The 14,371-nt window shown below is 42.5% G+C and overlaps 1 protein-coding gene across 1 annotated transcript; it reads right to left on the bottom strand.

The window, feature by feature from the left end:
* Nucleotides 1–1,203: 1,203 nt before the first annotated feature.
* On the bottom strand, nucleotides 1,204–3,164 carry LOC103973025 (ATP synthase subunit 9, mitochondrial). Its single transcript, XM_009387482.3, has one exon. The coding sequence runs from the start codon at nucleotides 1,629–1,631 to the stop codon at nucleotides 1,269–1,271; it is 363 nt and encodes a 120-aa protein (XP_009385757.1). The 5' UTR covers nucleotides 1,632–3,164; the 3' UTR covers nucleotides 1,204–1,268.
* Nucleotides 3,165–14,371: the final 11,207 nt, after the last annotated feature.

Raw genomic sequence — 14,371 nt, 5'->3', positions numbered from 1 at the left:
ATGTGATATCAGTAGCGAAAGAAAGATAGCCAGGCCAGGCCAGGAAAGTCATACTATAGGGTAGGACAGACAGACTGAAGCACAGGGTGTGTAAAGAATAGTCTTTTGGCTCTGCTACTAGGATAAAGAAGAGTAAGGGTAGGCTCTACGGCATGTGTTATAGTAAAGGAACGAAAGCCCGGGGGAAGAGGAGAGACTCGTAGGCATTGAAGCAAGGGTAGTAAAGTGGGGAGATATAGAAGAAAAGCCCGTATAGCTATAGAAGAAAAACCTGTAACACAAGTCCTGTATGCTCTAAGTTCCATTATTCTCTATATGGATGTCGAGCTGCCATTCAAAAGTCAATAAGTTCCCCTTTAATGCCATTCTTCTTGTTAGTAGTCACAGGCTCTTAGGCAATAAAGTCAGATTCCAAGTTAGGATCAATAGTTATAGAAAGCAAGCTAGTTGTGTGAGATTCGAAGTAAAGGTAGTGAAGGGCGTTAGAGTCAGAGTTGTAGAAGCGCTAGTATCATTCTGAATGTCAAACTGGAATTCAAGCAGGAAAGTGCATTCTTAACAAAACAAAGTAAGCTGATGAATACGCTTGCTATGTGTTTGTATACGTGACTTGGCTCGATTTATTAACTTCAAGTTAGGTGTAGCCCTTACCTTGACTCGAAACTGTATGTATCCAGTACGAAGGGAATTATGGTCGACTTATTATATTAACAAGCACCCGAGACTCCAGTATCTAGTATTGGCTGGGAGGCGAGCAGAGGATGGGATTCATTTGATCGTTTCGGAACCCTGATTGAGGCTTATCGTTAGCGCCACTCCATTGTGCTTAGGGGTTTTCGGCATACTTTTCTCAAGCCTGATGCCATGTGTTCTGCAATAATCTTCCCACGGACCCCAGTATTCACCACCATTATCTGCCCGGATGCACTTATGCTGCCTTAACTCAAACACTTTCAAAGAAGAAAGGGGAAGAGTGGAATACTGACTTCTATGAACTAAGCTAGCTTCACTCCTTTTGATAGAGGAGCGATACGAGCTACTAATAGTCTGACTACAAAATCATTGAGATCCTTTTGAAAGGCTCAAGTACTCTGACCCATAAGGTGGCTTCTTTCTTTAAGGAGAGTGGACAAGCAAGTCAAGTAACTGCGATTAAGGAGGAGTTGAACCTCCATAGTCTTGGAACTAGATACCGTCTAATCGACCACCCACCCACCACTCTAATATTCGAAAATTCTACAATCTCTAGCTCCTACTAAATCCAAATATCACCAAAGACATTGTTTTTGCGATCGGAATACGAATGAGATCAGAAAGGCCATCATTAGGGCAAACGATGCAATAGCTTCGGTGAGAGCAAAGCCCAAAATGGCATAACCAAATAATTGTTTAGCCAATGATGGATTTCGCGCCACAGAATTGATCGAGGAACTGAGGACGTTTCCAATACCGACAGCAGCTCCGGCTGAAGCAATTGTAGCAGCTCCGGCACCTATTGATTTAGCTCCTTCTAACATTTCAAGCAAGACAAGAATTGACTCGTCACGCTTTTCCTTCACGGCTCTTTCCTGGATTCTTCGTCGATTCCTCTTCCCCACCCCGCGATCCATAATAGTATAATTCAACCTCATCCCGATAGAATTCCCAATTTCTTATTTTGTTGAAATTGTTAACATTATATAAAAGAGAAATCCGCTTTCCATCGTGCCGGCCTTTGTTGTAGAGCTCATTTAAAAGCTTATTCAACCCCATTATTTGTGAGGGGAGCCCATTCTTATAATGTTAGCCCATTATTTGTGAGGGGAGCCTATTCTTATAAGCCTAGTCGACGCGTAGGGAGTCCCGAGTAGTTGTCCAAGTCGGCTATTACTCAGGGAGGGTGCCGCTGTAGGCTGAAATCTCTGTCTCTATATTCTTAAAGGACCAGGAGCTACAACAATCGATCGGACCAACCAACCCGTAAGACTTGATTTGTAACTCATAAATTGAGGATAGGACTGAATTCCATCATGCTTCAACCCAAGCTCGTCCCCTTCGTTGCCTTGCGGGAATTATTCCTCTGCTCTGGCATTACGACCGATACAATACTACTATGATGCTTGCTGCCCATACATAGATAGAATTCCGTCGTGGATTGGATTTCACGTTACTGTGTCTACAGATACCTTGCCAGTGCTCAGGGTAGAAGTCAAGTATAAGAGTGAGTGGAGTCTGGCCTTTTTCTTAAGTATTTCGCTTTTTGTGCTTCTTTCTCTCCATAAGATGATATGTGAGTGGAGTCTGGCCTTTTTCTTAAGTATTTCGCTTTTTGTGCTTCTTTCTCTCTATAAGATGATATGTGTCTATTTATTCTTCCCCCTCCGACTTTGTTTTCTGTAAAAACAGCGAATTCTCGTTCATACTATAAGACCCCTCATCCATGAGTTCCATCAGTATTGATAAGAATGGAGAGTTATGACTCAGAGTTCATATTTGTTGGTATTGATATGATGTTACCAATTCATTCAGTATGGCCATTGATAGAGAGCCAATTCAAATAAACTAATGGAACGGAGAGCCAAGCCAATTCAAATACACTAATGGAACGTGGAATTTGGCCTTTTTGGATCCAGCAGGAATCGAACCCTCTATATTCTTTTGGACCAATGTGGAGTTGGTCGCTTTTACCATTAAGCTATGGATCCAATCACCGCAAGTAAACATTAGGTTTAGGATTTGTCACCGCAAGTAAACACTAGGTTTAGGATTTGATTGTTGGTGCTTCTCGAGCTTTATCCGCCAGAGTCAATCCAGCCCCAAGGGTTGCCTAGCCCCTAAACTATGGTACTCCTCTCCTTCATCGATGTGGAGATAGAGCCAGAAGTGAGGCTTTGTTCCTTCGCGTATCCATTATCATTGACAAAGCGACTCTTACATGCATGGCTTACTTAATCATTCAGTCCTACTGGGGATGCTATGGTCACAGCATTTATAAGGGAAAAGATGATATAGAGATGGATTGGAGAAGAGGAACGAACCACTTGACAATTCAGATGTTACATGTTTTGAATACAAAGGAAATAGTAAGGAAGAAGAGAAGAAAAGAGAAAGAAGATAGATAAGGTAGGGGCCAAGGAACGGGATCAGACTTAATACAGTAAATCCAAGACTTAAACAAGTGCTACCGAGGATGGAGCTACTAACAACCAGACTTCACTCACTACCAACAAGAATCAAACCTAGGGCTGCTAGGACTGATGCTGTGTAGTCCTTAACTCGCTACCGCGTCACCGAACACATCTGGAGTAATAACAACAAATAAATATACTATATGTTGTTTCTTATTGTAGTTGCCCCCGAGTGCCTTGGTGGCTTAAACGAAGGAGTCACAGAATGGCACTGATGAGTCTAAGGCTGAAACAAGTACTACTCAGAATGACCCTAAAGCGGAGGTAGGTACGAGAGACTTTAGGTTACTCGTCCTAGGAACACCAGTAATAAGAATTGAGACCTCTCTTGGCAACCACTATAATGAATAGAAGTAAGCAGTAATAGAATCCGCAGTGCCCCAGGAATGGAAGTATTGATTGGCAAGAAGTAGATGAGAAAGCAGCTTGCTTAATTCTGTATTAGTTGACAGAAGAATCAGGGGAAGCGTAGTTACTTAGCTGTTTACTACCCCAACTCAGTTTAGTAAAACTCTTATCTTAGTTCCAGAAGGTAAGCGGTTAAGTCAGAAGGAGAGTGAAGTTCTGTTCTAGTGGAATCGTATGAGGAAGCAGTGCCAAAGGAATCAGTTAGAGCAGAGCCAGCAGCTTGTTGAAAGAAGTTAATAGGAGCCGAGCCCCGGTCACTAATGAGTTCAAAGAGACAGCCCTTAAGTTAATAGTAACAGTCTTCATCCCGGTTGTACTGGCGAAGTAGACTTGGCTGATAGCGAATAGAGAAAATAGTACTTTTGCCACTTATATATTTGCTTCCCTTTCCACTACTGAGTGCAATTCTTTTCAATGATTTAGCCCAACAAGCAACTGTTTGACTCGGTGCTCGAAAGATGACTTCCCGTTTTCCCTGAAGACAGCGCCGTTTAGGAAAAGGGAATGTTGCCTGAAGATCAACTGTTACTGAAGATCAACTGTCTTGACTGCTAGGTCAATGTGATGCAAGAGAGTGAAATGGAAATGAAAAAAGCACCAGCGGGACAGAACAATTAGTTTCATCGTATAGCTTAAGCAGAAGAGTGTTGTATCTCGGTTAAGTATCAAGTGAGCTGAGCTACCCTACTTACTTAATACGTTTTGCCTAGATAATAAATCATATATAGAAAGAAGAATAAGCCTCTATTATATCTAATAGAATAAAGAAGAATAATGCGCAGGTAATAGAGCGGTTAAGGCTAAAGGTCTACGATAGGAAAGAAGCTCTTTTAGAATGCCCACTCAGCGGTATCTTATTGCTTGTTGAGAAGAATATGGGTTCTGCTCTTGTATTAACATGGAAAGAATGCGACGCTCACTATACACTTAATGCGACGCTCACTATACACTTATAAGTAGGCTGTTGCTCCTTCCCTTGTTGTCTGCAAGAGAGGTGATTGACAGGAAAGTGTCGACGAGAATGGACTGTGATTGCCCCGAACCTTGACTTTCACATCAGTAATATTAGGCTCTTAGCTCCTTACAGTACGGTGTCAGTTCCATTTCTATTCTTTGTGGCATCTTATCAAGCTTCTTCACTTGCTTTTGATCGCTTGCTTGGTCTCCTGACTCCTTTCCTTACTCAGAGGCAGAGACCCCGTTGTGCTAATGCGAGTTCTTTGAATAGAAGTGAGGCACCGCACCGAAATAATGGTTTCTACTTGCTCTAGTTTCGTTAGCGCAACGTCCCGTCCCGACAAACACCTAATGCCAATGAAGACAGGAACTCTTATAACTCTGTAAGCGCTAAACTGCTTGGCTTGTTGACTTGTTGAAGAGAAATTCCGTATACCCGTCATTGAAAGAAGTCACCAAACCTAACAACAATTACTTACTCAACCCTTTGTGACTCTAAGGAATAGTTGTAAGATAGTGCACCCGCAATCGGCACTGACTTGACATCGAGCAGCGCATAAAAAGAGGTGAAATTGACTTTCGACTTCTCAAGCATTAACCGAACACGCAACTAACCGGTACCCTCCCATCTACAAGCAAGAGGAAGAGCGCCAAAGGGAATAAGTCCAGTCAAGTACCATAGTCTAGCCTTCAATGTGCCAATCGACATTCTGAAAGTCAATAAGCACGGACGCTAATAAGTTTTGAAACAAAAGAGAAGCCGTCAAGTCATAATAAATAAGCCATAGGAAAGCTGTCAAGTTAAGTCATAATAAAGAAGCAATAGGGAAGAGCTTTTGTGTGTTAGTGAGTTACAACAGTAAGGTTACACTTTCTTACATAAGTTGTCGTGCATGTGCATATTCTATGGAATTGATCTTTCTTGAGAGTGGAATTTCACAGTGTTGTTACTTTGACTCTTTCTTACTTATATAATATGAATAGGAGAGTATATGCACGCACCATCTTATAGCTATCATACCTGGCGAAAGCAACAACCTTAGGAACAGGCAACTAGAACAAGCAACATTAGGAGTTCAATCAGGTTACTTGTTAGCGCGTTAGGCTTATTGTGCTTGCTCAGGTGCTTACTTTGCCCTCACGCCCAGAGACCGACCTTCGTTTTTGGACCGCGCTTCAACGCCCTATCATACTTAGGCTTCCTTGAGATTTCTTCCTTCCCACTTCTACTGAGCTTCCTTGAGATTTCTTCCTTCCCGCTTGCTTTCTTTAGACTTCTTTCTTTCTCGCTTATCTTATACAGATTGATTTCCCGCTTATACTGAGCTTCCTTCACGCTTCTACTTCTTTCTTTCCCTTGAAACGGATTCCTTTCGACTTATTTATTCTCGGATTCTCTCGTATATGGAGATGCCACTGATTGCCTTAGCGCAACAAACAAGTAGAACTCGCCTTAGCACAAAGGAACTAGCAATGGCAATTGTACTAGACGTATAGCATGCAGATGCCCATATTCTTATGAAAGTGAAAGCAACGGAACAAACAAGGGAACCTGTTCCAGAAAGAGAAAGTATTCACATGGAATATAACATATGAATGATAAGGTATTTTAGAGAGACAGGTTAAAGGAAGACAGGGCCACACTAAAGTCTCCTCAGGCGAAGAAAAGCATTAGAAAAAGATCAAGCTACTACAACAGCAACTGCTACTAAGGAATGAGATGCAGAATGAACACAAGCACCAACATCCTCAACAAGACTGGAAGACTAAACAAGGGATGACACTCGGTATTAAACAAGAGCAGACTAGGAATTGACTTTCGAACAGGAGCCGTCTCTTTGAACTGCGTTAGTGCTTCTGCCTCGCCTGAGGTGGTATAATAGATGTGGGTGCCTATTGCCTATTCCAAATAAGAATTCGTTGCCCTTAGATTAAGTCGCACTAGCGGTAGGAGCTCTTCCCACTCCGATCCTAACACTCGGGTATTAATTCCCAGATGCTCAGATCAAGGGTATCAATTGATCAGATCAAGTCAGGGTAAAGATACTGGTTCGGTGCTTTACCAGAGGAGAGAGATTGGCTGTTGCGAGAGGAGAGCCTGTAGTGGGCGATAGGGTAGTTTACTTCCTTCAATTGACTAGTTGAAGACCTGATTGAGAGTTGCGTGTACTCTTTCTTTTCTTGTTGAAGACCGAGTGGAACAGTAGCAGCTTGGCGAGTGGAGTCTAGGTTCGTAGCTAGGGAGAGTTAGAAGAGCAATCCAATCCATAGTTCTTAAAGAAGAAAGTACTTGCTTTGAGGAGAGGCAGAAGCACTAACTGAGTTGAGCTCGGGGTTCACACTTCTTATAGGTCGGGTCCGGCAAGAGAACCAGTTAAGGTGGTAGGCCTGTAAGATAGAGTTAGTTCGGGTAGGTAAGAGAACCAGTTGACTACTGACTATGTGTTCGGGAGCCAAATACGGGTATCAAACGTAAGATCTCAAGTCTGGTGTTGGCGAGGAGGAGAGCCCTAAGCTAAGGTTTGCAATCCAGTGAAAGTGGAATCTGTCTTTGCTTAGTTGACAGAGTTAGGTTAGTTGAATGAGCCATAGGTGGATGAGAAAGAGGTGCGGGTTGGTTAAGAGCTAGATCCGAGGCAAGATCAGAGGAGAGTTAGGCGTTAACACTAGAGGTCGGGTAGGCAAGTTGTCAAGTGGGAATTGAACTGAACTCTGAACTCAGGAGTCAAAGAATTCCTATAGTTACCGCTATTCTTCATCTAGTAGTTGCTTGGTCGAAGACATCGAAAGTCAAGAGTTTCAGAATTTAAGGCGAGGTACTCTTTCTTTAAGTAACATCACTAATTCTATGATCGACCATTAACTCGTTCTCGGTAGTTGGTGCACCTACTCCTTCTGTGAGCAAAACGATGTTCCCAATCATTCTAATCTGATAGCGACCATCGGCCCTGTGAGCGAGCAATCATTCACCACTCGTTCTTGTCGTAACACCGCTCATTCTGCGATCGACCATTAAGTCAGTCTCCGCGGGTCATTCATTGAGGTGGGGGCGGCGAGCAACAACGATAAGGTTTTGTCCCGAGGAGCATTCTGAAAGTGGTTAAGCTCATTCTTTAAGTGTCACCGCTCATTCATTGGCCGGGGAAGTACCAGCATCAACTGGTTCATTAGCCGGGGAAGTACCAGCATCAACTGGGCACAAGAGGAGAGGAAATCAATCAAATCAATAGGGTAGTCAAAACCTTGTGTTACGCAGCGCCATATTTCTATGTTTTTCACCTTATTTCCCTAAGCAAATAGAAAGAAGTTATACTATACAGCAAAAGAATAATGAATTGAATGTAGTTACGCGGCAGTGTGTTGTTAAGAAGCAAGGATACCATGAACAAATAAAACAATCCAAGACAGGAGCACGAGAGCCGTGGGTTCACTACAGACTTCAAATACAGATAGTAAGGCCGATAGCTAGTAAAGGCAGACTAAACTCGTGAAAAAGAGTACTAAATCTAAAACATGCCCCAATGGTTATAGCTTGAAAGTATTGATTTGATTTGTCTAATCCTTCCTGCCTATAGGGTAAACCTATCCTATCTGTTATTCTTGTAGCCAGCTCATCAACCTATCCTATCAGTTATTCTTGTAGCCAGCTCATCAACTCCTAACCAAGACCTTACTTAACTAGCAACTTGGGAACCAACTACTAATTGGAAGGATCGGACTACTGAAAGAGTGTAGCGGCGCAGTGTGTTAGGCAGTCAAAAGCAAGACTTAGGGCATATAGATAGTAAAGCTAATGTAAGTCAAGTCAGACTCATAGGCACCGGTTCAATTCTGATGTAGTGCCCCGAGCATTCTCACTTTTTTGGCATTCTGAGTTTCCTGCCTGAGATAACTAGATTGGTGAAGCTCATTCCATTCTTAGACTGATTAGATTCATTCTGTATTTACTAATTATTAGTTGATTGCGGTAAGGGTACTACTTACTATTGAGTCGGATTCCTCTGTTCACCCTTGCATTCTTCTAATACGGAGTTTCATTCCCTATTTCCCGCGGACTTTTGAGTTTTTTATTCCTCCGATCCCTAGACCAATTCTTAGTGATAGAGTCGTTTCATTCCCTAACTACTTAAGTTCATTCTGTATTTCCCACTTTAGAGTTAATGTTTGTATTCTCAGTTCTATTCTAGTTGTGTCACACTAGTTCAAGTGTTTATTGGGCTTATTTATTAGTATTATTTGCTGCAGTTGGATTCTGACTTATGAGTTTCAATCTAATACTTTGCTTTGTTGTTTTGGATTCTAATACTTAATCACGCAACCGCATACGAGTTGTTGTCTTGTACTAATTGAGTGAATTCTGTCCTAGCTTCATGGGGTACCCAAAAGAGATGATAGGCTTCAACTTACAAGCAAGAACGAGAGAAAGAGGTGGGAGACTTAGAGCAAGGGGAGGCAGCCTGGGCAGAAGACTAAAGGTGTGAGAAGCAAAGGCTATATTTCTTGAGTTCTAGTTTGGAGTAGGATTCCCGAGTTGCGGCTTCTTTGTTTCATTCTTGAGAGACGCCCCCTATAGGCATTATAGGACTGTAATTTATATGTCCTTGTTTGAGTCTTATTAGTATAGTCATAGCTTCCAACTACTTAGTTTAGTCATAGCTTACAACTATCTCTCTTCTATATCAGGCTGACTTTCATCTCATTCTTTTACTACCTAGTCGAATTCTATGCCCTCGGGATTAAGTCCTATAAGCAAGTAGCTCAATTCGGATAATTCCATGGTTCGAGGCTTTCAGCACCTGGGTTATGTAATAAGTATTAATGCCTAGTTCCCCCCGAGTGTAAGTCCTAGTTCCTAGTTCGAGTATATCAGGTAGTGTGGCATCCTTGGCTGTAGTAAAGTAAGCCTTAGATGGAGGAGTGGCAGTTTCAGTTACCTAGGAGAATTTTCATAATTTCGTTTGATAGCACTTAGGTTGGTTTGCCCAGAAATAAAGGCAAGACGGAGGGCAACTCTCTGTTTTTAGTAGGATTCCTTTTAGTAGTAGGAAAGTATTCTTTTTCACTGTTGAAGTCCTGGTAGCATTAGTTACAGAAGAAAAGACAGGATAGTTAGGCTTGGAAGCTTATGAGTAAGGATCAGTATCTGTAGCTCTAGTCTGTCGAAGACATAACGTAGTAACAACTAATAATAGATACATAATGTAGTATTTCTTCTTGCAGTTGTGGGTTGAGTGGATTCCCTTGTCAAATAGATTCCAATATCCTATGAGAAAACACATTATCAATATATTTAGTTAAGTTCATTGATCACGGACGAAGGAAGGCATCGAAGGTGTTAGCAACGAAACCAATAAAGCAAGATAAGGTCATAGGGTCACTTAGCCTTCAAGCAGTACTACTCATTCTGAAAGTGATATAGCGCCCATTCTTTTAAGTAGCATCAACAAGGCTTTCACTAAGAACGAGTACTTTAGCTACTGGATTCGATCCTTGCTTACTGGGCTTGAGTCTACCTATTATCATAGGCTGTAGGTTTACAAGGGTGAGGTCAATTCTTGTGTGGAAGCGAGTTTCGTATAGGTTCGGCAGCGAGTCAACACATTATCTTCATTCATATTAATAATCTGATTTCAAGAGCAATAAAGCAAGGTCAGCGTCAGCTGCTGGCTGCTGGCTCATTCTTAAAGTGACATAAATGAGTCTGTTAGCGGACCCCGGGGCACTTGGTCTTTGTTCGTTCGCGCATCAGTCAACGTCAACTCCGCCTTGAAATAACATAACAAAGTCTGTGGATGGTTGCTTTTAGTGTCTCATCGCGCCCACTCTACTCGGCAAGGTCAGTTTAGAGATAGAATCCGTGTGTGTGTTACGTTGAGTAGATAAAGATCCCTTTTGAACCTAGTGTAGCTAAGCAAACTACAAATATCAAATCGAATATCAATCTAATACGATAAAACACATTCTACTAAATAGAGCTAAGTAATGCCAATCAAAGAGTAGAGTGCTGCCCGCCTGCGAAAGAAAAGAACTAGACCCCTGTAGGAACTAGAACCTTGCTTGTTAGATCAAACCAGCTACTCTGCTTTCTCATTCCTCGAATCCGCTCTCGATGACTGGGACTAAGCCCTCCAATTACTATGGTTCCCATTACTATGTTTCTCATGCCTATGTTTCCCATGCGGGTAGAGGTCCGCTACTCCTTTATTGAAATAGAACTTTACTGCATCTCGGGCTTAACTAACTACCGGAGACAACCCTACCGCTATAATACTTTGACTACTAACCCTCAGATCCAACTACGCCTAACAACTTTCGCTACTGCATCTAAAGCGACAACTCCTATCTGGCCTTATACTACATCCTGACTTGAAAACTCCAATTCCCGACCTCAGATCTGGCTTCTTAGCTCTAGTCTTGTGCTTGCCCATTGCATTCTTTCTTGTTGGTTTCAAACTTCAACTGTCCTAACTTTCATTCCGTAGTTCTCTTATCAGTCTTAAAAGCAGCATTGAAAACCTTATTTCTCCCCGTAAGCGCTAGTGCAAAGTCCGAGTGTTGAGCTAAAGTCTAATAGAACTAGTTAAAGCCTAAAAGCTGTATAGCAAAACCCCGGTTGATCCTTGTTGTCAGTAGTCGAAGCCTAGAAGCAACCCTCGGCGCCAGATCATACCTTTCTGAGTTTTAGTGCTTTATCAGGAGCAGCTATAGCCTTGGTTCCTTGTTCTATTCCGCTACCTATGAGTTCGATCCACTTCGATTCCCGGTTGATTTGTTTGATTCTGCCTTGACTGACCTCTGCTCCTATGTTTGAGCCTGTCTTTCCCGGGGTCTCTCCTCTCTAGGTGCTGAAAGCCTAGAGCACCTGACACTCAATACTTCTCTGAAACTCCCGCCTTGCATCCTACATATGAGTGAAACTCTAACTACCTGAATCCAGCTTCCAAGCTTTACAACACTCTGAGACTTCTGACTTGAATTCCGTATTTCACCCGCTCTGGGGCCTACGTTATAGTTTTGTTTGTTAGCGTAGTAGTCAACTCAGCTACTCCTCGCTTTGAGTACGCCGTCCCTTGTCTTTTAGCCTAACGTTACAGCGCACTACAAAAGAAAACCCCTGCACTCAATTCTTTAGTGAGAGATCTAGGCTTCGGCACCCCTTTCTTCCACTCTTGGTTTCCCCACTTGGCAGTTGCGTTCTGATCCTTTTTGAACAAAACCCATTCTTGTGCTACCCCAGTCAATTATGTATTCTTATTGTGAGCATTAGCATCTTTCTCGAGGCTACAAGAATAGAGTCGCTGCTATCAGATTGAACCCACTGCTTCTAAGACCATACCCAATGCAACTCGTCCTTATACTACCCCTGATGCGGATCCCGAACCTTTCTCTACGACCTATGATTCTGACAATCTTTGCTTTTAGTCTTGCCCGTTAGGAACCCACAGCCTCTCCTTGTATTAATGCCTAAGCTTGTTTCCCCTTGGCATGCCTATGTTCGATCATGAGCCACCAAGCGCGCTAAAGTTGTGTTTGCTACAATAATCAACTTACATATATACCTTAATATAGTATATTTCATTGTTGTTATTACAATACCTGTGCCCTGCGGCCAAGCAACTGGGCAAGTAGTCAATCCAGAGTGAAAGGTGTAGTTCCGCTCGGGAATGGCTGTTTGATAGCAAGGATCCGGGTCAGTGATTAGTCGACTACTATTCCCTATTCTATGAACTTATATTAGTAGCTCCGAACTGGCACTCTTGCCTTTAAGGCTACCAAACCTAATAGCATTTAAGGCTCCCGCACCCTATATCAAGTATTGCTTTCACTGAAACACTACCCTAATAGCTTGAACTCAAAACTAGGGCCGATATCACCTTAGCTCGGGCTGACTTTCCTATGTTGTGGGTGTTTTAGTCTCGCTTACCCTACAGTAAACTGTATCTCTGCTTTCGCTCTGCCACTACTTCATCTAAGCCTATTCTCCGTCCAAAAAAGTACTAATATGTTATGGGGTGTAGTTGTTATAGGCCCCGGTTTAGAGCTATTACCTTGGTAGCTGTGATTTAAACCCTGTTAGCTGCTGTTCGCGCCTTGTTCTGATACCGATGAGTTCGATCCCCTTGTTGCGAGGTTGGTTATGAGAAGCGCTAGGACAAGTCGTCTATTTGTCAGTACTGTTTGCCCATAGTTCATCTGTTGTTGGGTGCTATTGGATTACTCTTTGGGGGATTGGGCTTAGAAGCACTGATTCAATTCAGATTTGGAGTTGTGGAAGAAATAAAGGGTTCCAAGCACACTTATAGGCAGGAGATATCGTCTCAACTTCTTGTGGGCTGGATGCGAGGAACAAGTCAAATACTGAAGCCAGCAAAAGGGGCTAAAGAATACGAGTAAGCTGTGAGATACTTGGATAGAGGCAAAGTTGTAGTAGAGCAGGATCCGAATCCAGAGTCTTAGAATGCTAATCAATAGTATGGGCCTTGGAGCTAGGGAAGCCCGCCTTAGTGTCCCCGTTACGTGCCAAGCCTTATTGTTTCTATCCAATGTCAAGCCGCTTTCACAAACTTGTATTTCACCTTCCTTCGCTGCTGACACTCAAGCCTTTCACTCTTAGGACCCTGCCCACTATTCTCGTAGTTACCCTCTCCTGTACACCATCCTATGTTATGTATAGTTCGATTAAGAGTATGCCTTTCCTTTATCTTGGTCTACCGCTACTTTAGCTAAAACGGAAACAGATCTGTCTCATTCCCGCGCTGCTTAGTTTCAATATGAGAAATATCAAACTAATAAATAGAGTCTAAATTAACATATGAGAAATAGAAGTTCAAAAACGAAAGTATGGTTGGTGAGAAATCCAATTAGGTTGTCTTAGAGGTAGGGCGGGCTAACACCAAAGCAGCGGATCTGTATGTCTAGTTCAATTCCAATAGCGTGGGGCAGGTCCCATTCTCCCGTTCAAGTATTAGAGGTGGTGGAAGTCGTCAATTCTTAGAAGTTGCTATTTCAGTCTAAGAGGTAGTAGCCGCATCTCTAGAAGCAATAGTCCCAGCTCGGAAGCAAGGATCCGGATCAATAGATACTGACCAATAGCAAGGAAGGTTATTCTTTTTATCGGTAGTGAATTTCTTGATTCTTTTATTTATTCAAAGGGCAGTTCAGTTGGAACCTAGAACATAGGCATTGAGGGTAGAGTAACAGCCATCAAGAGCGGATCGGAGGACTTCAATAAAGCAAGGTCAGCGTCAGCTGCTGGCAGAGCAAGATCCAAAGGTAGTGGTTCAAGAACTAAAGCTATTAGAGCAAGGTTCGAGGCTAGTAGTGCGAGGATAATAGTTAGCTGTTGGACTCTTACTTGCATTGGTTTCATGCCCCTGTTCCACTCTTATTAGTAGTTCTCTCATTCATTAGTGGTGATTTCATTCTCCTACTTACCAGTTAGGTTCTTTCCATTGGTGTTAGCCATTCAAGCCTTACCAATACGAGTTCAAGTTTCGGAAACATTAGTCAAAGTCTGCAGTGGTTACATTCCTATCCTCTGGGTTTCCACTCTGAAATTACTGTCTTTGATTCCCATGCTACTTAGTGCAATTCTGATTGTTGACACGATGTATCCTTCCTTCTTTCTCCGTTGCTTCTTTCTGGAGTGCTTGAACTGGAACTATAACTCCTTCTTTCTAAGAATAGAGAGCAAAGAACTATTATACCTCTGTCCTATCCATTAGACCATCTAACGAGAACCCTAATTGAATTCTATAGCTATGAAACAAGAAAACCCGAGTCTTGGTTCCTTTCGTACGTGCAGGTGTTCCTCAGCTTGCTCTATCGAGAATGGATTC

This window comes from Musa acuminata, unplaced genomic scaffold, assembly GCF_036884655.1.
Source record: "Musa acuminata AAA Group cultivar baxijiao unplaced genomic scaffold, Cavendish_Baxijiao_AAA HiC_scaffold_1087, whole genome shotgun sequence".
Classification (NCBI taxonomy): Eukaryota; Viridiplantae; Streptophyta; class Magnoliopsida; order Zingiberales; family Musaceae; genus Musa; species Musa acuminata.
Note: the sequence above shows the minus strand (reverse complement) of the source record. Positions and strands in the feature narration are given on the sequence as shown.

Bases quoted from the DNA above. Each gene is read 5' to 3' on its own strand.
- LOC103973025 (XM_009387482.3), bottom strand. From the start codon at position 1,631: ATGAGGTTGAATTATACTATTATGGATCGCGGGGTGGGGAAGAGGAAT.